Source organism: Eschrichtius robustus, chromosome 13 (assembly GCF_028021215.1).
Source record: "Eschrichtius robustus isolate mEscRob2 chromosome 13, mEscRob2.pri, whole genome shotgun sequence".
NCBI lineage: Eukaryota > Metazoa > Chordata > Mammalia > Artiodactyla > Eschrichtiidae > Eschrichtius > Eschrichtius robustus.
In genome coordinates this window covers 38,743,371-38,765,700 of record NC_090836.1, presented here as the reverse complement: position 1 = coordinate 38,765,700, position 22,330 = coordinate 38,743,371, and the positions used below count along the sequence as shown (strand labels likewise).

The window sequence follows — 22,330 nt, the reverse complement described above, 5'->3', positions numbered from 1 at the left end:
ATTTTTCACTGCAGCATTTCTGAGTCTTTTTCTTGTTCTTTACTCTGAACTGTAAAATTAAGTTCATAAAGGCATTTGGCAAGGGTGGAGGAAGCTTCCATGTTACTAATGGCTAGCACTGATAAGTTGTTTTCATGTCTCTTTAACAATCTGGAAAAAAACATATAGAAGTTCGTCAGTATCCAAGGTCACAGTGATGACTCCTTATGGATTTTGCAAATTTAGAAACTAAAGTTTAAGGAAAAAAACAATACAAAGTTCCATAAACAGTAAATGTTAATACAGCATTGCAGAAGAGAAGGAGGGACCTGGGAAACAACTCGTTTAACCCGTTCAATTTACAGATGAGTAGACTGAGGCCAACTTGAGGCACCCCGAACTGAGATGACTTTCTAGCTAGTTAAATAGTAGTGGCAGAATTAGGCAACGTGTCTGACTGTTTGCCTTTTCTCCACGGTACTTTTCTGAATAAGGGAGACCACCCATCATAATTCTGTATTCTTCCTCATTCATGCTTCTAGAAAATTCAGATCAGGTCTCTAGAATAGTCAAATTCATAAACAGGATCAAAGAGTGGAATGGTGTTTGCCTCCCTGTGGGGGGAGGCAGCAGTGAGGAACTACTAATCGTCAGGCATGAAGTTTCAGTTAAGCAAGATGAAAAAGCTCAGAGATCTGCTAAGCAACGCTGTGCCCACAGTCAACAGTAATGTAATGTACACTTAACAATTTGTTAAGGGGGTAGCTCTCAAGTTAAGGGTCCTTGGCAAAATAAAATAAAAATTCAGATCATGTCAGAAAACAGCTGGAGAGGAACAAAATGGCTGCTTTTAAGAGATGACTTGAAAATAAAAATTATATTGTAGGTATGATGAGTTTCTTTCTTTTTATTAAGAAACAAAATAAGCCAGGCCAACATTTGGCTTAACTATCACCTGAATACCACATTACTCCATAAAGAAGCTGTTTTTAAAAAATTTATAAACTTTGAAAGAAATTTTCCACCCCTCAAATTACAATATTGCTGTGACTGTGTATATAAAGAAGAGAAGTTATAAAAATGAGTACTGTCTACAGACAGTGATGCCAAGGGTTGAGGAGAAAAGTGGTAAATCAGCCAGAAATGGAAGGATGGGTAGATACGTGATAAAGAAAGTACATACAGTAAAATGTCAATGGTAAAAGCTAGGTGACTGGTATAAGAGTGTTCACTGCAAAATTATTTCAAGTTTGCCTTATGTGTGAAATTTTTCACATTAAATGTTAGGAAAAAAATCAACGAGCATGAGATTACCTAAGGACCCAAGAGATTCAGTGCCTTCATTTAAATAACCATGAGTAAAAGGAACTAGCAGAAGAGGAAGGAGATGAAGACTTCTAAATTTTGAATGAAAAACAATGTAAGGAAACAATTTATAGGAACAAAGAAATTCAAAGCCAAAATTTAACATGTGGGGACTGTAGTCATCTTTACCATAGCAAAACAAAGTGAAACAAAACAAAGATGTAAAACTTTTTAAAAAAATTGAGATTGAAAAAAAAAAAAAAAAATTGAGATTGATGTCTAATAAGCTGGGCATCTTTTCATACATTTTTTGGCTATTAGGGTATTTGCTTTTGTAATTTCCATATGTACATACTCCACACACCCAAAAGAATGGCTAAAATTAAATATTAAAATTACAATAGCAAATGTTGGCAAGTATGTGGAGCAACTGAGACTCTCTCCTCATAACATTGCTGGAGGGAGTGTAAATTGATAAAACCACTTTGGAATTGTTTGGCATTATGTACTAAAATAAAGCACCAATGAATCACCAATCCTTCATAAAAGCTCAACAGAAATATGTACATATATGGCCAAAAAATGTTCATAGAATGTTCATAGCAGCATTATTCTTAATAGTCCCAAACTGGAAACAACCCATATGTCCATCAAAAATAGAATGGAAAAAATAAATTTGAGTATATTCATACAACAGAATTCTATACTGCTATATATACACAGTACTACTGCATGCAACGTGAATGAATTTCACAAACAATGCTGAGAAAAAAAAAAGCTAGCACAAGAAAAAAAATATACTGTATGATTTTACTTATATAAAGTTCAAAATCAAGTGAAGTTAATCTATGGTGTTACAGATCAGGACAATGGTCCCACAGACAAGGATGGGGTAAAGACCAGGGTCACTCGGAGGGACTCCGTGGTACTGGTGTTGATCAATTTCGTAACTTGGATGGTTGGTTATGTGGGTGGTTCACTTTGTGATAGTTCATTGAGCTTCACACTTCTGTTGTTTTTTACTTTTCTTTAGGCATGATTTACTTCAAAAGTTTATTTAACAAATTTTTAAATGAACTATAAAATGTCTACCATTTTTTTTCTGGAAAAGAAAAAATAGCCATAAAATACTTGATTTAAAAATAACCTACTAAGTGGAATCAAATTATTTCCCCTCTATAATCAATGAACATTTTGACAAAGCAAAAAGCCTTTACTTTCAAAAGCTTAACAAGTAAAATCATATTTTCCAAACTGATGAACAGTCACATGTTAAAAAGTATTCTTTCTTTTATTTTTATGTCACATGGATAAAACTAGAAAGACTACATTTAAATCACTAGGATGATTTTAAAGTAACAATTTCGTTTTTGATATAAATTAATATCTTTTATTTTGGGAGGTTTTAAAGAATTAAATAAGCACTCACTAGACAAAAAATGAAATATGCCTTTTTTGTTGTATAAAATGATATTCTTTCAATTTCAAATTACAAAAGTTCCTTTATCTTTTTGATATGTTTAACAAAGGATAAACATTGTGTCACTTTAATGCACTTAATAGATAAGAAATAATTTGTAAGTAGCATTAGTGAAAACAATTTAAGACACAAGTCAGCTTTTAGGAAAATAGCACAGTTTGATACAAGTTTATCTCCTTTCCCTCCCAAAATGAATAAAAGAAATTCATTTTCTGGAGAAACTAAACCAGAAAGGGTTAGGACTTACAGAGACACAGACAGTGTGAAGGAAAGTGAGATCCTCCTGCCCACCCCACCCCCAATTCTGTTTCCACAATGCAGGCCCTCACGGACTCTCCTTCAAGTTGCCCACTTCTAAAGGCAAGGAAATCAAAGATTCTTCCCTGGAGAAACAATCTCTACGAAGACTGACGTTTGAGGGGCTTCTAGGAAACAAACTGGTTCATCGGGGGGTCACCCTAAAATGGCAATCACTAGTGACACGTGGGGGTCACGCACCCAGAGCTTCCAACTAGCTAGCAGGTATTTCATTCTTAAAATATAACATGAAGCCCCAAATCCTCAGACATTTCAAGGAATTTCGAGTACACAGCAACCATACTAGGAGCAGAAGAAACTTTAAGACTACTGGCATTAATATCCTGAGAGCGAGATGAACAAGCACTGTATTCATCCTATGAAGAGGATGTTATAAAAATAGCAACAACTGACAACTTAAAAAGAGCTCTTAGAATTTAAAGCATGGCAGGTGAAGTAAAAATGCAGTAGATTTGATAATAAAGTCAAGGAAATTTCTAGAAAACAGATTAAACAGACAAAAATGAAAGCTAAGAAAGAAAAGAAAGTTAGAGGATCACTCTACAAAGGTCCAGCATCCAAAAAAAACAGAAGTTCTAGAAATGGGACCAGACAATGGATAGCAGGGAATTATATAAAAAGAGACATTTGAGAAAGTTTCCCACTACTGAAGGACATGAATCTCTTGATTGAAAGGATCCACTGAAATGAAATGCCCACTTCAATGACAGCAACAACAAAAAACACCCACACCAAGACACAGCATTCATGAAATTTCAGAATAACAGAAACTGGAAAAAAAAGACGCTAAGAACTTCCGGAGGGTGGTGGGGGAATAGACCTCATACAAAGGAATGGGAATCAGAATGTCACTGGACTTCTCAACAGCAAAGCTGCATGCTAGAAGACATTAGAGCAATGTCCTCAGATTTTTACAGGAAAGTGATTTTTCAATCTAGAATTCTATATCTAACCAAACCATCAAGACTAAGGGTAGACTAAAAACATTTTCAGACAGGTAGGGTCTTGAAATTATTGGAGGACGTACCTTACTACAATGAGGGAGGAACTCAAGTAAAAGAAGTAAAGTAGGATTCAAGAAAAAGGTTTCAACATAGAAGGAATTCCCAAGGACAGCTGTGTACCAGGCCTACAAAGCAAGCTGTCTAGACTACCAAAGCCAGTTTCCAAGGGGAAAAAAATGTAGAACTGATAGAGGTTTAACAACTGTGTTTAAGTTTTTAGATAGCTTATACATAGGCTTGAAAGATACTGATTGAAATATATGGGAAAATCAGCATTAGGCCCATTAAAAGCTAATCAAGAAGCAAGACAATCATTAACCCCCCAAAAGCAAAGAGAGAAAAAGAAATGTAAAACAGTAGCACGTGGCTCATCATCAAACAATACAACAATATCTGATTTAAGATGTGACAATATTATGAGGAAATGAAAAGCGTAAGGAAGAGAGGTTTTAACAGTGTTCAACAGAAAGAGAGTCAACAGGTAAAGTGTAAAATAGGGAAATTAAGAAATAGTAACATAAACATGTTATTTAGAAACATGGAGGCAAATACCAGAAAAATTAGCTCAACTTGTTGAAAGCTCTCCCTCGGATGTGGGTAGGAAGGGTGAAGTAGGGGACTATATAGTTTGTTATAAGCTTTACCATTTAATTAAAAAAAATTTTATAACAGCTTTATTGATATATAATTCATATACCACACAATTCACCTGTTCAAAGTGTATAATTCAGTGGTATTCAGTATATTAACAGAATTGTGCAACCATCACCACAATCAATTTTAGAATATTTTCATCATCCCAAAAAGAAACCAAATACTCAATCAGTAGCCACTCTGCATCTTCCCCAAATCCTTCCTTTGTTGTTGTTGTTTTTAGTTTTAAATTGTGGTAAAATATACATACTACAAAATTTACTACTTTAACCATTTTTAAGTGTTCAGTTCAGGGGCATTAAGTACATTGGCACTGTTGTGCAACCATCACCACCATCCATCTCCAGAACTTTTTCATCTTCCCACGACTAACAAGAACCCTCCACTGCCTCACTCCCCCAACCCCTGCTGGGGGCTGTTCCACTGTTCTACTTTCTAGGTACCTCATTTAAGTGGAATCATACAATATTTGTCATTTTGTGCCTGGCTTATTTCACTTAACACAATGTCTTCAAGGTTTATCCATGTTGTAGAATGTATCAGAATTTCATTCTTTTTTAAGGCTGAGTAATATTCCACTGTATATATACACACACATTTTAGTTATCCATTCCTCTGTTGATGGACCCGTGGGATGCTTCTACCTTTTGGCTACTGTGAATAATGCTGCCATGAAAATGGTGCATAAATATCTGTTCAACTCCCTGCTTTAAATTCCTTTGTGTATATACCCAAAAGTGGAACTGCTGAATGAAATGTTTAATTTTTTGAGGAATGGCCACACTCTTTTCCACAGTGGCTGTGCCATTTTATATTTCCATCAGCAACACACAAGGGTTCCAATTTTTCCACATCCTTGTCAACACTTAATTGTTTTCGATTTTTTGTTTGTTTGTTTTTAATAATAGCCATTCTAATGGGTATGAAGTAGTACCTCATTGTGGTTTTGATTTGCATTTTCCTAATGATTAGTAATGTTGAACATCTTTTCATATGCTTATTGGCCATTTATTTATCTTCTTTGGAGATATTTCTATTCAAGTCCTCTGCCCATTTTTGATTTGGTTTGTTTGCTTTCTGTTGTTGAGTTTTAGGAGTTCTTTATGTAGTCTGAATATTAACCCCTTTACCAGATATTTGATTCGTAATTCTTTTCTCTTATTCTGTTGATTGTCTTTTTATTCTGTTGATAGTGTCCTCTGATGCACAAGTTTCTAATTTTGATGAAATTCAATTTGTTTATGTTTTCTTTTGTTGCCTGTGCCATTGGTGTCATATCCAAGAAATCACTCTCAAATCCAATGTCATGAAGCTTTTTCTAAGAGTTTTACAATTTTAGCTCTTACTTTTAGGTCTTTGATGCATTTTGGGTTAATTTTTGCATATGGTGTTAGGTAAGGGTTCAACTTCATTCTTTTGCATGTTAATTTCCAGTTTTCCCAACTCCTCATTCCAGTTTTCCTCATTGAATAGAGAATTGGCATCCTTATTGAAAATCATTTGACCACATATGCAAGGACCACATATGTCTGGGCTCTCCATTCTGTTTCCTTGGTTAATATGTCTGTCTTTATGTCACTCAAGACAGTACACTGTTTTGATTACTATAGCTTTGCAGTGAAATCTGAAATCAGAAAGTGTGAGTCCTCTAACTTTGTTCCCCCTTTTCCAGATAGTTTTGCTATTCAAGGTTCCTTGAGATTCCATATGAATTTTAGAACAAATTTTTCTATTTCTGCAAAACTGTCACTGAAATTTTGATAGGGGTTGCATTGAATCTGTAGGTTGCTTTGGGTAGTATTGACATCTAAACTATATTAAGTCTTCCAATCCATGAACAAAGGATGTCTTTCCATTTATTTACATCTTCTTTAATTTCTTTCAGCAATGTTTTATAGTTCTCAATGTACAAGTCTTCCACCTCCTTGGTTAATGTGATTAAGTATTTTATTCTTTTGATTTATTGTAAATAGAATTGTTCGTTTCTTTTTCAGATTGTTCATTATCAGTGAAAGTATCATTTGATTTTTAAATAAGACCCATGTATTACACAGACAAAAGGTATACATCAAAAAGAGGAGAAATATATTGCAATTCTCCAAAGCTCAAGTTTAATCATAAAGGAGATAAACTGCATTTAAAAAGTTTACATTATTCAATCAGACTCTGAACTTAAAATTTTAAAAAATGCTGACATTTCATACTCTTCAGTATCCTGTACTGTAAGAATGAAAGTAAATTTCCATATATCTTCCCGTTGACCTGTAATTTTCTTATTGCAAATAGAATTTGCTTTAGTTTAAAAAAAAAAAAAAAAAAATCACACCCGGTAACTTACTCCACCAGAGACAAGGAAATATAATATACCAACAAAGAATTATCTTTTGCAGTATCTGATTTCCTATACTTTTTTCTTCACATATGCTTTGCCAGATTCTGTCAGTACTCCTGCTCTAGCAAAACTCCTCCTTACTGGAGATATTCAATAGAGGTTCTACATGGGGATTTCAACCCAGACTGGGAGGGTGAATGGGAAGAATTTAATGGATTGTTTTAATTCTTTTGCTTCTGCTTTTCTAAGATCATAGCACCTGAAGATGCCAAAAGACATCTAGAAGGTTTAGAGTTAAATAAAATAACAAAATCAACAACAAAACACAAACTGTAAGATGAAAACTTTTGGTTCAATAATTATATTAGATGTAGCCAAAGTGGCTTTGCTGTAAGCCTAAGAATGTACAATTTGAATGTGAGGAAAAAGTTATAAAATTACTTCTAGAATTCCAACTGTCTACACAAATTCCAGATCAGAACTCTAGGAAAAAATGAATTTTTGAGACCTTCTTCCCTTCCATCTGTCTATCAATCAAATATTTATTGAATCACTATTATATTCCCAACACTATGCTAGGCACTGAGGACAAAAAAACAAAAATAAATATTCAAACCCTGCTTTCACAGATCTCATCATGTAAGGTGGTAACAATGCAATGTGTGGGGGGGCACCTTAGGTCAAGGGTAGGTAGTGAGGGAGATGTCAGGAAAGGAAGAGGTAACCTGGGTTGAGTCTTGAAGGATGAACAGGAAGTAGGGATTATCTCTGATGTACTGGGCAATTGGGCTACAAAGATTAATCAGAGAAAATCTGTATTTAGGTCAGTAGTGGAAAAAAGCCACATAAAAAACTACTTACAAAACAGTAAGATGAAATGTTATAAGACAGACATGTTATAAAAACAGAGAAGAACAAACTCAATGAGGAAGGGGAACACAGCATAGGAAAGGCAGCACACAGAAGCCAACGTCTGAGCTGAATCAGGGAGGGCTTGCAGATACTAAATGGGCCACAACACAGGGAGGACAGTTATAGCACTGGAACAAATGTACAAAAGTGCAACACGAGAGACGTCTTGCATGGTTGGAATCTGCATGTAGTTTAGTTTGGCTAAAATTGAAATGTAGCAAAAGGAGGGGTGGGGAGGGAAATACAGTGAGAAAGGAAGGAAGAACTCACGTTATGAATGAAGCTGGGAGATGCTAACGACGAAACCTTCATATTTCTTTTTTTTTTCCTGAAAAACTATGCTTATTTTTCATTTGAGTGTTAAGAATTTTTCTTATTCCTCTGTGGGAATACTTGATACACTAAATATAGTAACTTTTGTCATTAAAAATACTTTTTAAAAACTTTAGTTTTAAGTTTTATTCATCATTAATTTACAGAAGCTTTAAAGTTTGATATAGTTAAATTAACTGCTTTTTTTTTTTTTGTTATTGATGGCACTGTTTTTATGTTTGGAAAGTCCAGTTGGAAGGTTACTGCAAGAAATATCATTAAAGACCTAACACAAGGTAAAATGGGGGGAGGAGAACCAAGGTAGATTCGATTAATAGTATGTGAGAGGAGAGAGACCAGGAGAGAAAATCACTATCTGGAAGGCAAGATGCATCAGAGGACAACTTCCCCATGAAGGAGCCTGAGTTGGCTCAGCTGAAGATGGAGGAGGAATAATACTAGAATACTAGTTTCAAGCTTCAAGGGAGACAAGGGAGGCAAATCCACATTTGCTCTCTCTAGGGTTAGAGTTATTGTTTCCAGTTGCTATAGATCTACAAAATTCTAAGTTTTCTCTTAAGTCCCCTAAAAAGTAACTTTTAAAACTTCAGAGTATTATAGTGAATCTTAGCACACGTATGGCTTTGATGGTTTCATTAAAACGGTAATTATCAAACTGAATTCCATTCTAATTCCACATGATTCAAGTGAGCAATTCATTTTTCCTCCCAGTAACCTCCTAAGTTTTCTCCTGTAGATCTACATTTTGCTCTAAATTCTATGATCAGGGCTTCCCTGGTGGTGCAGTGGTTAAGAATCCGCCTGCCAATGCAGGGGACATGGGTTCGAGTCCTGGTCCAGGAAGATCCCACATGCCACGGAGCAACTAAGCCCGTGCTCCACAACTACTGAGCCCGTGTGTCACAACTACTGAAGCCCGTGCACCTAGAGCCTGTGCTCCGCAACAAGAGAAGCCACTGCAGTGAGAAGCCCATGCAACGCAACAAAGAATAGCCCCTGCTCGCCACAACTAGAGAATGCCCACACGCAGCAATGAAGAACCAATGCAGCCAAAATAAATAAATGAATATAAATAAATAAAATAAACTTCAATTCTATGACCAGCAAGAAATTTAACCTGATGAAACAAGTTAAAAGAAAACCTTTTGGTTGTTTCAACTTCTACTTTTTTGTCTTTTAAGAATCCATGATGGCCTGAGCTTGACATAAGCTTTCGGACATATCCAAAAATTGATGAGAAAAGCAGTGAATAACATGCAGACATCTAACCTTATTAACTTATAGGTAAAAGTAAAATAATCTAGATTCACTCTGGCTACAGAAAACAGATTACTCACCTGCGACCACATTCTGAATATTTACCAATATTTTTTAATATTAAGGCAGCTGTTAGTCGGATGTGTTTAGCTATTGGTCCCTCTTTTTCATCCTTAAAAAGGAAAGGAAAAGAAAAAGAATAAAGATCTAAATCACACAGTGTGCACACCTTTACAGATAAGGCTTTCGAGGCTTACTCACTGTAAAATCTCGAAAGACAAGGTTTCTTGATCCTCTCCTAAGAGCCATAAGGGCAGCACTGGGATGATTCACAATGGCCTTCTGTGCTCTAGGAGTTGAGCTTGTGCCCCCTACAGCTGGCTGCCTAAATTGACCAGAGAGAGAAAGAGATTGTTAACATGATGCTGCAGACAGACCGATAACGAATGACCCACCTGCCAACCCCTAAGGTGGTTACTCTGAAACTCTGGATACAGGGTGAGTAAAAGCTCCCGTGGCCCAGCAGTAATATTTACTCTTGCGTCAGCCTAGGCATAAGGGCTCTTGGTATCAAGGAGAAGTTTCAAGTCTTTTATTTTCCAATCTATCAACTTTAAAGCAAACAACAGATGTTCTGGTACAGCCCATATATAAATACAACATAGTATTCAAAGTTGTGAAGTTCACACCTTTGAATGCAATGTAAAGATGTTAACAAAGACTAGTCCACAATTTGAGCTGCAAATTATATTTGCTAAACTGTACCTAGGAGTAAAATAATATTACCTGAGAATGTACTGGTATATGTATAGGTCACCCAGGAAAAGATAACCTAATATGATAATAATACAAAATTATGCCAACTACTACACTTCAAACTATTACTACGTTACATAATTTTTCGTCATTATTTACTAATTTCAATCAATTCTTTCAGTATAGCTCTACTGTTCTTTAGGAAAGATACAGAATGGAGGGACTGCAGAGATAGATTTTATATAAAATCAGATTTCAAACTACTCTAGGTTTCCTTCGCCAAGCAGAAAAATTGTGTCAGTATCTGTTGTATTCTGGTGGGGCAGTAGTGGCGAGAGCACTGGCTCACAGTGAGGAAATCCTATTTCTGACACCGTAACTAGCTGCATGACTTTCAAGTTCAGTTTGCCCCTTTGTGCTTCAGGTTTTGCATCTGTAAAGTGGGGATATTTCTGGCACCTTTTTACATAAGTAAACTAATTCTGAATATTAAGTAAGTTAACATAAAAGCAATCTTTAAATTGTAAACCACTTTTTATCTATATCTACATATAGATGTCTACAAGTAAGGATACCTATATACGGACACAGATAAAAATTATTATTAGATTTTATGTATAAGTGACAAAAATTTTTGATTGATTGTAACTGATATACCAAATATAAGTTCCTCCAAATTTGAGCAAAATCAAACATACTGCAACATACTCTTATAGGCTACATAATACACAGAAATTAAATACAGTTCACCCTTGAACAACACGGGAGTTAGGGGTACCCACTCTCTCTGCAGTCAAAAATCCGCACATAACTTTACCGTTGGCCCTCCATATCCACAGTTCCACATTTGTGGATTCAACCAACCACAGATGGTGCAGCACCGTAGTATTTACTGTGACAAAAATCCACATATAAGTAGATCCTCCCAGTTCATATCTGTGCTGTTCAAGGGTCAACTGTACAGTGAAAATTACAGAAAAAGATACTTGGCAGAAAAATGACTTTCTACTGCCTTTCGGGTAAAATCCAAACTCGTGATTATGGCTTATGAAACTCTCAGCTATTTACTCCTCATTCTTTGGGTCTCAGTTTGGATGTGCTTTCTACCAGAAAGCCTTCCCTGGTCTCCTAGATTGGTTTAGGTGGGCTCTCACAGTGTCTTGTGCGTATCTTCATTTTAGGACTTATTACACCATATAATAAGAATTACCTATACCTCTCATTGCATCTCCAGACTTGAAAACAGCAAAACATCTTGGTCACGTATACCTCGTGCTATACCTTAGTGCCTAGCACGTGGAATAAATAGTAATGGAGAGAATAAACAGTAATGGAATGAATAAAGTATGTAAGCAGCTTCTGTGTTCCTATACTTCTAGTTCTCTGTCTAGAATTTCAACTCTGTGAAGTTACACTATATCTTGTTCTTAGAAGACCCTATGTCTGGCATAATGCCCAGTACACAGCAGTATCTCAATAAATGGTGACAAATTAATTTATTTTCACATTATGAGAATTTAAAATACAGTTGTCCCTTGGTGTCCACGGGGGATTGGGTCCAGGATCCCCTGTGGATACCAAAATCCTGGAACCAATCCCAGGCAGATACCGAGTGACGACTGTATTTGCATATAACCTACACACATCTTCCTGTGTGCTTTAAATCATCTCTAGATTACTTATATACCTAATACAATGTAAATGCTATGTAAATAGTTGCCAGTGCATGGCAAATTCAAGTTTTGCTTTTTGGAACTTCCTGAAATTTTTTTTTTCCAAGTATTTTTGATCCCTGGTTGGTTGAATCCTCAGGTGCCGAACCTGAGGATATGGAGGGCTGACTGTATTTTTTAGGTTACAGAGTGTACAATTAAAGGCCTCAGAAACAGAACAGGAAATGTTATGTAAATCTAATAAGGACCTTACAGGAATCTACAGCTAACTCAGAACTTGACTACAAGTGTGTGTTCATGAAATAATAGGTGAATGAATAACCATATGGTAAATGTGACATACACAATTTTACACTGGACCCTCACATGCCACCTTGGCCTCTCCTCAGGAGTAGCTGTTAAGAATAAATCTCTTTGCCATTATCAAGTACACGTTCAACTACTCTCTCAAGGACAAAGAACCATATATTTATTTCCAGTTTACAAAGCATTTCTCATATATCATCTGTCATTACTTCCAATGACCTGTCTACATAGTGGAATCAAAATATTAGAGCTACAAGGTACTTACAGACCATGTGGTCCAGCCAAAATGAGAAGTGATTCCTAGGGCACTTACACAATTTGAACAGGGTCACACACATAGCTGGTTAATGGTAGAGCTGGACTACAACCCAGGTTTCCCGTCTCCCGATACACTAAATCGCCTTTTATTACTAAGTTTTGCCTGGTTTCCTGATTTGTCTTTTTTTTTGTGCAACAGGAAGTAAACTCAGATTCCTTACTTGATAGAAGATTTCTGACTTCCTGCTTGTCCTGGTTCGTCTTGTTTTAATCCCGCAAGCAGGGCATCCTTTGAACAGTGTTTGTCCTTTTTGAGAAAGAGGAAGTAAAAAACACATGCATCAAGATCTTTAACACAACCAAATGAGTTACAAACCAAATAGAATTAAGAAAGTGTACCTGTAAGTGGGTAATGAAAGAAAACCTCTGTCGCTGAAAAGGCTCACAACCTTCCCAAAGACACTGCCCTGGATATACGTCCTTCCCTCCATGTTCAGTTGCTGCATGGTAGAAAACCTGTGAGGGGGTCTGAAACCACCTACAAAAAATAAAAGTAGTAGAAGTTCTCTAACTCTTAGATATGTTCTTTAAAATAGAAAACCTGCTCTCCTAATACAAAAGCTCCAGATCAATATATAGAAATATTAAGCAAAATAGTGCAAACAAATTTCAAGTTCATTTCATTTCAAAGAATATTTTTAAAATTTCTGCTTATATTTAAAGCCAAATACTCAATTGTTCTGAACACTTCTGGTAATTTGTTTTAAGCTTAGTGTTTCATTCTCAATTCCCTACCTTCAATGAAGGTCAGTTAAGAATCTCTTGAAAGTAAATAAAATTTCATTTTAAAACACAACAGAACATTATCTTATAAACAAATACCATACTCTTGTACTTTTAGAAGCTGCTCAAGCATTTATCAGATTTCATATTACATATAATAAACTCTAGCATATTCAATCTAAAAATCTAAATGCTACACATTTTGGTGATTCTGACTTTTTAGTTGAATTCACATTTTGTATGTCCATCCATGTTTAAGAAGTCATGTCTCTCGTTTCTCCACCATCACACCCTACTCACTCCAGACCCTGAGGCTTAATATTAATAATACCAGTGCCTGAGTGTACCTGGCCAAGGACAGAAACCGGAAGAAAATCAGATACTATACTCCCTTGTTAATCAGAATACATGGTAATGAAAGAATACTGGAATCCAGACAGCAAAGAATACGTTAAAAGACTTCAATTACTAATTAGTAACTCAAATATTTGTACAGTCAATATCTTTGAAGTTTATGGCAGCTCTCTCAGGATCTAATTTTTTATGGATGTCAGATAAACGTATCTATATTTGAGCCAATTTTTGATGTGGAGCACATATATATTTCAAACTAAAATTCCTTCAGGAAATGACAGGCATTTTAAAATAAATTTTAATCAAAAGAAATAAATACTGAATTATAAAAGACAAGGTCAAAAATCATTGTAACTGACATATTTCATACCATTTATATTCATCTATATAAATACTTACCAACAGTTTATTGTAAAACTATCATGGGTTCAAAGAATTAATATTAGTGTAGTGTGCTAAAGTGTCCACACTACCCAAAGCAATCTACAGAGTCAATGCAATCCCTATCAAAATTCCAATGGCATTTTTCATAGAAATAGAACAAGCAAGCCTAAAATTTGTATGGAACCACAAAAGACCTCAAAAAGCCAAAGGAATCTTGAGAAACATGAAAAGCTGGAGGCATCATGTGCTGTGATCTCAAACTATATTACAAAGCTATAGTAATCAAAACAGTATGGTACTGGCATAAAAACAGACACATAGATCAATGAAATAGAACAGAAAGCCCAGAAATAAACCTATATATAGTCAAGTAATTTGTGATAAATATACGATAGAAAAAAAGGCATTGTCTTCCATAAGCAGTGTTGGTAACACTGGATAGCCACATGCAAAAGAATGAAACTGGACTGTTCTCTTATACCATACAAAAAAATTAACTCAGAATGGATTAAAGACTGGAATGTAAGGCCTGAAATCATAGAACGCCTAGAAGAAAACATAGGTGGTAAGCTCCTTGACATAGGCTTCAGCAATGATTTTGTAGATTTGATACCAAAAACAAAGCCAACGATAAGCAAAAATAAACAAGTGGGACCACATCAAACTAAAAAGCTTCTGCAAAGCGAAGGAAACGATCCACAAAATGAAAAGACAATGTACTGAATGGGAGAAAACATTTACAAATCATATATCTGATAAGGGGTTAATATCCAAAATATATAAAGAACTCATACAACTCAGCAGCAAAAACCCCCAAAGTAAAAAATGGGTAGAGGTTCTAAATAGACATTTTTCCAAAGAAGACATACAGGTACAGGAAAAAATGCTCAACATCACTAATCAAAACCACAAAGAGATATCAACTCACATCTGTTAAGATGACTACTATCAAAAACACAAGAAATAAGAAGTGTTCGTGAGGATATGGAGAAAACAAAACCCCTGCCCCTGTGCACTCTTGGTGAGAATGCAAATTGGTGTGGCCACTGTGGAAAACAATATAGAGGTTTCTCAAAATATTAAAAATAGAACTACCATATGATCCAGCAATTCCTGTTCTGGAAATTTATCCAAATAAATGAAGACACTAACTTGAAAAGAAATGTGCGTCCCCATGTTCACTGCAGCATTATTTACGATAGCCAAGATACAGAAACAACCTAAGTGTCCATCGACAGATGAATGGAAAGAAAATGTGGTATACACACACACACACACACACACACACACACACACACACACAGAAATATTAGCCATAAAAAAAGAACAAAATCTTGCCATCTGTGACTACTTGGATGGACCTCAAGGGAATCGTGCTAAGTGAAATATGTCAGACAGAGAAAGACAAATACCCTATGACCTCATTTAATATGTGGAAGCTGAAAAAAAGAAAAACAAGACAAAACAAGACAAACCCTCCTACTAAGCTCATCGGTAAAGAGGAGAGACTGGTGGTTGTCAGAGGCAGGAGACGGGAGGGCGGAATGTGAAATAGGTGAAGGAAGTCAAAAGGTACAAAATTCTACTTATAAAATAAATAACTCATGGGGATGTGATTTTTTAAAAAGTTTACTGTGTAACTAAAATCAGTTAAGTACATTTTTAGTTTTGGAATTTCTTTTACTTTTCAGTACTCATAATGCGATTTCATTAATATGAAATATATGACTGGAGTACAACTAACTGTCACAAGAAAACAGTTCTTATTGTACTTTTAAGATTTTACCTAAATACTATTAATTTATTAATTGAAAAGTAAAATTGTTTACACACACACAGACACACAAACCAAAATCCAAATGTACTACTACTTGTCACTAGTCAAAATGGTATCTATTTTTAAACTATTTTGCAATACATTAAATGAATCAAGTTTATTTACAATACATAAAATTGATGAATTCACCAGTCACAAGAAAAAAGGACAAAGTTAGTACTTCTTTAGATCAATTTAAATTACTAAATATACACAACTCTGTGTGTGTGTGGTTTTAAGACAAGAATTTTTAAGTGCTCACTTTACCTGCCCAAGACAGAATCTATTATTTCCCTCTTACCTACTATGTTTCCCCTCATCCTAAGTCTATTTTCTCTTTATTCATCTAACTGTTCGAGTCATACAAACCAGTCTCTGACTGACTATGGTACAAGGTGAAGTTCTAAAATAGTGATGAAGTTGGCTACAGTGATCATATGAGGGTGGAGAGAAGTTAGGGATTCCAAATCCCCTAAGTGGAATATCTGGATTTAAAATGCTTAAATGTAATTTCAATGCAAAACAGTGAGTTTTCAGAACACTATGGATTTTTCTGAGACGGAGAAGAATAAGACATGAAATGGGATGTCACTACTGTTTACAAGTGTGTCTAAACAATCTTCCTGACTACTACCTTCCCATCAACAACCTACCCCAAGTCCCCCAAAACAAACAACATGTTCATTTAAAGAGATCAGAAAAATTCAAAAGAGCGACCAAATGAAAATAAAAATTCTCTGTGATCCAATTATCCAGACTGCTAACATTTTGGTATATATGCTTTAAGTCTTCTCTGTGTATATGTGTTTTTTAAACAAAACTGAGTCTGTTTTGTTTTTTTAATTGAAGTATAGTTGATGTACAATGTTGTGTTAGTTTCTGGTGTACAGCAAGTGATTCAGTTACACATATATTTATCCTTCCCCCATGCCCTTTCCCCTTTGGTAAACATAAGTTTGTTTTCTATGTCTGTGAGTCTAAGACTGGGTCTGTTACTGATACAATTTTATATACTGCTGCCACAGTATGATTATATGGTGCCTTTGTACAAATTTAAAGAATACCTTCCTTAAGATTCTTTACTGCCATCTGCTGAAAAACTGTTGTAATAAATATACAATTTCTGGCATGTACAATCTGAAGGGTGCCTCCCCCCCTCCCCACACACAACTCTGGGGACACACAACCACAGGCAGAGGAAATGGGCAAATAACTTTTCTCTGAAACTCATTTTACTTACTGTTAATCTAGCTTCCAGGGTGGTTGGGGGGCTTAAATGTGATGATACGTGTAAAATTATTTGGCAAATAGTATGCCAACAATAAATTATCATCACGATCGTTATTACTAGTAGTAGTCATTGTAGTGGTGGCACTGGTAACCTCTTTTTTTTTAACCTTGCCCATCCGGCTAATCATCTACTCTGAGATTCTTTCCCACAACTCCAAAACTGCCAAGCTTTGCTCAATAAAATTTAGCCCACCTCCAAGTTTATGGTCCCGATTATCAAGTGACTCTTACTATTACTCACAACTCATTTTATTAATTTCTGCTCCTAAAAACATTCCCCACAGAAACTGCTCCAAACTTTCACCTTTTGTTAAACACTGAACCTCAATCTTACTATTTTAGAGCTCATCTTCACCCGTATTAGTGTATAGGGACTTTCATATCTCTGAAAAAAAAAAAAAAAGGTTATTACTGAAGGAACTTAAGTTACTCTACTAGAGCTTCCTTAACTTCCTTTTTCTATATATTAAATCTTCTGTCATTAATCATCTTTCCTTCCCTTGGATATTACCCAGAAGTAGTCACTGTTTCCAGAGTTAACTCCTTCACTTATACACTGGATGCTATTGTGTTCCTTCATAAACTACCTGTTCTTTTGCATCTTCTATCTTTTCCTTTCTACTGAATCTTATACTTAAGTGTAACAATATAAATGCTACTCCAACTAAAAACAAAAGAAACAACACTTTTCCTCTGATCCTGTTACTTTCACAAAAGACAGAAACTAGATTTACAATATTTGACAAAGTGATACAAAATTTAATACCTAATACATTTATTATAGTAACTATATCTGATGCTTTTTTTCTCAGTCACTGGCCATCTTTCAAAGATATATATTATTTTCAATTACATCATCAGTACAATTTATAATGGCTAGTCCCCTGCTCATTACGTAAATAACTGCAGCTAAAGCTCAGGATTAGCTTTTATGCTTTCACTGAAATCCCTTTCAGCCAAATTCCTTTTTTCTTTTATCCTAGTTCAAAGCTGTTTGGTTAAACTAAACAAGTTATTCACATAAGGCTACTAGGTGCAAGTGTCCTGATTCCAACTCCCCTAAGCAAACACTGAAGGTTAAATCACTTTCTACCAAAACTTTTAAAAGCCAAAAACCATTACTTTATTGGTGTAATCCATACTGTGATTATTATTGTCACTTTTCCTACCATCAAACACTTCCTTAGGCATCATGAAAACATAAGTGAAGTAAATGAAGCACACTTTTTCTACTACTTTAAGATTTTATTACTTAAAAGCCTGCAATCTATGCAAGGAGGTAATATATTAATAATACATTTTAAATGTTATGATATTTTAATAATTCACCATATGCAAAAGAACAGTTTAAAAGCAAACATCTCTATCTATAAAGCTAAGATTGTTTCCTTTGTCTTTAAAACATAACTAAAAGGGCTGAAAATAGCACTTCAGTTCAGGTAGTTTCATTTACAGTTTTCTTAATTGCTCAAGTTCTTGGCAGGCTATTTTTCTTTAATGACCAAAAAGTATTCCATATCCCTCTTAATAGCCCTCCTGCTGCAAAAAAATTTAATTTGACTTAAAACACATGGGATATATATTTTGTAAGAAAATTTTAGCTTAAAAGCAAGGTGTGCATTTAAATGTTAATAAATGCACATAAATGATATACCCAAAAATCTACACTGCAAACATATTTTAGGTTTTAAAAAAAGCTATATTATTAGTTGTAGAACAATTACCTTTTACGTCAACCCTTGACATCTAGTTGTTTTACATAGATAATATTCTACGGCAAAAGAAATATCAAAGGTACACATTATTTGTATTTAAAGATTTAGTAAAAAGCTGCTAACACTTGGAGGTGGGGGAAGCCCAAACCAACAACTTTGCTGGGAGACTAAACCCAGTTTTATTATATCCAGTTGTTAAAGTTCAAAATATAAAAAAAAAGACAACTACTGGGAATTCCCTGGCGCTCCAGTGGTTAGGACTCCGAGCTTCCACTGCAGGGGTGCACGGACTCGACTCCTGGTCAGGGAACTAAGATCCCACGAGCCACGCAGCACGGCCAAAAAAAAAAAAAAAAGGACAGCTATTAAAAGAAATTAGTTTATTGCTTTAACATAGGACTAAAAATTACAAATGCAAACTGGACAGCCCAAAATCAGTACTTGTGTTCTTGGAAATTAAATGTTGCTGTTGCTACAGAAATGAATTCTCCACTCTCAGCTTCTTTGCCCCAGTCAGTCCAGATTCAAAGCCACAGATAGGAACGACTGACTGACTGGCTTAGCTACCAAAGGCAATGAGGAAAGAAGCAAGTATCTGGCCTATTGTCCTGCCTCCCAGTAACAATTTATGGGAAATATCTCAACCGAGGAAGGGGGTTCCCAAAGGAGGACAGCAAAAACCAACTGCCTTTGGCTCTGCCTCCTTTCCTCCTAATAAGTAATAGTATCAATAATATTATAATAAAATATTAATAAAAGTAGTAATATTACTAAAAACTAACAGAGGAAAGGATTTCTATATTTGTTCTTTGATCCTCTAGCACCAACTCCTACTAACCTACTGATCTGTGATGTAGTCACATATTTTACACAGCAAAACAGACAACATATTCTCAGGGATCTTGTTTAAATATGCTTTTAAAATGTGAACCCTCCACTAAAATCTGAATACGGGCTAAAATAATAGTTCGCATTTGAAAAGTAGTACGGAAGTATATTTGCACAATTTAGGCATTACAATAATGTTATGCTTAATAAACTAAGCATGAGCTTGGAGATAAAAATGAATGGTGATGTGTGTATTCGTGTGTTTTTAATGAGGTAAATAAAGCACACAAATAAACTTGAGACTTAGGATACTTGCCTGAATTTCTTGAAAGCTATGACAGTATACCACCTCACACTGTTCTTGACAAAGCTGCACACAGTGTAAAGTACCTGAACTTCTGTTTGCTCAGGGCTTATTATGTATCTGGCATATTCACAAACATCATGTTATTTGAATTCTATGATGGCTCTCAGAAGAAGGCAAAACTATCCCCACTATACTGCTGAGGAAACAAGCTTTCAAGCTTTCTATAACTTTCTAGAGCCACAGAACTATGTGGCAAGAGCTGGGATTTGAAACCAGATATGTCTTAACACCAAAGATCTGATATTTTTCTACTATACTAGAATACATAATTGTTTACTTGGATAATATGTATACATTCATTACTAGGTAAAAACTGAGGCACTACACTTTTATCCACAGTATCTATTATGCTATAATTTTTTTTCTGTTTTTAAAATGCTGGCAAATTCTGAAAGTATACTAGGCTTGAGATTAGCATTGGTACATAATTCTCCTTATTTTGTACACAGTTTCCAAAGAATAAATAAAGAATCTACAGGCTAGATTCTCACCCCAAGAAATTCTTTTCCCAAATATTTTAAGTAACAATGAAAAGGACTTCAACACAATTTGGCAAATTTGTCTCATGGTATATAACTTTTTGCTTTCAGGTACCATCTTTAAGTAGTCTTTGGTATTCAGTGTTTGGAAGAAGGAAGCAAGGTAAAAAACAAACAAACAAACAAAAACCAAAAATAAAAAACAAACCAAAAAACAACTCTGTCATCAACTGTGGAGGAAACTGGGACTTTTCCTAATCATACTTTTTTATTTACGGCAGGTCAGTAGTTAAGGAACACAAGGAACACATACTCCTCAAACTAATGTTACCAAAAAAGACTATTACATGAAATTAATCTTACATTTATAAAGGCTTATTAGTTGTATTAGCAAAATACCCAGTGATTCTAGAGCTTTTACATAAAATATAAATGATTTTATAAATGTAAAAATAGCACAATGATGAACTGTTATCTTGATGGCTGAAAAGACACAATGCCAACAAACTAGGTCAGCAAAGAACTGTTGACTACATAATCAATCTAGTTAATCTTCACTCAATTAATGCACTCAACAAATATTAATTAAAAGCCTTTTATGTGCCAGATATTGTACTAATGTGAAAAAACTTCCAGAAGCCAAAGCATCAACCCTCTGAAGATATCTTCTGGTTTTATGACCACAAAATTCTGACAAAAGATGCTATAAAATGAACTTCATCTCCTATTCCATGTAACCCATCCTGTTGATCAATCTTATTGATTAATTTCAACTTAAACTGGCAACTTAACTGAAGTAAGCAGTCATTGATGAAGGCACAGTATCATGAATTACAAATTTCCACTCTGGATATCTTACTTATCAAACATTTTCAAATAATCAAGATGGCAGTTTCATATATCACACTCAACTGGTCTTTAGATACTTCTTTACATTAAACAAAATGTATAAAACTGCCATCAGTTTTTGTTAAATATTTCAATTTTTTCATTTTACTATTAAAAATGACTACAATATTTTTGAAATTTCAATTACTAGAAGAAATTAAAGATTTACCATAAACTTTGGATGATATTTCTAGACAAAGTAGAAGCACCTTTACTGAGAATACAAATTCTAGTACCTATAAGTTTTTATAAGTTTTTATTCATTCATAGCATACAGTGAGGCTGGTGGTTGTTGTTATTATTTTCTATTGTTTCCCATGAGACCAACAGTTATTTAAACTTCACCTTGATACAAAAATATTATTCAGGCTTGTATAGTAGGAGTAATAAAACCTATGTTAGAATCTTTAGGAGGAACTACTACTGCATAAGGTTCAGTAGGAACCCAGTAATTTGAACCTCAGCATCACTTGAGTAGATTCCAGGGTGGTCAGGGAATACTGATTTTATTAGTACAAATATTAGTCCCTGGTTCCTAGACAGAACGGTTTCCCTGTTGGACATGTTTGTTTAGAATAAGCTTGAGATTCTTTACATTTCTAGTTTGACCTTTAATGATGGAATTCTAAATAGAAAAACAACATAGACTATGTTCCTCCCAAAGGTAGATTAATTTTCACCTTTTCAGTAGCAATTATTAACTAGATATCTATGAGGAAAAGCATATTCTAAAAACGTGGCTTTCAAATATCTTCATAGCAGTAGAACCCATTGTGCAAACAAAATATGACTTAAAACCCCTATACATAAGGCAAAAAGCAGCGATCCTATTGTTGAGGTAAGTTGGAGGGGCTCTCTC

At 34.9% G+C, this 22,330-nt stretch overlaps 1 protein-coding gene across 3 annotated transcripts in view; it reads right to left on the bottom strand.

Moving 5' to 3' along the window:
- Positions 1 to 22,330, bottom strand: part of ARID2 (AT-rich interaction domain 2) — a 173,258-nt gene that overhangs the window by 2,162 nt on the left and 148,766 nt on the right. For all 3 annotated transcript variants that reach the window (XM_068560826.1, XM_068560827.1, XM_068560828.1), the window contains 5 exons: positions 12,967 to 13,105; positions 12,789 to 12,874; positions 9,836 to 9,959; positions 9,655 to 9,746; positions 1 to 150 (listed from right to left, as the gene is read on the bottom strand). The exon at positions 1 to 150 is cut by the window's left edge and continues 2,162 nt beyond it. In XM_068560826.1, coding sequence (XP_068416927.1) covers positions 6 to 150; positions 9,655 to 9,746; positions 9,836 to 9,959; positions 12,789 to 12,874; positions 12,967 to 13,105 — 586 coding nt within the window. In that variant the 3' untranslated portion in view covers positions 1 to 5. The remainder of the gene's footprint in view (positions 151 to 9,654; positions 9,747 to 9,835; positions 9,960 to 12,788; positions 12,875 to 12,966; positions 13,106 to 22,330) is intronic.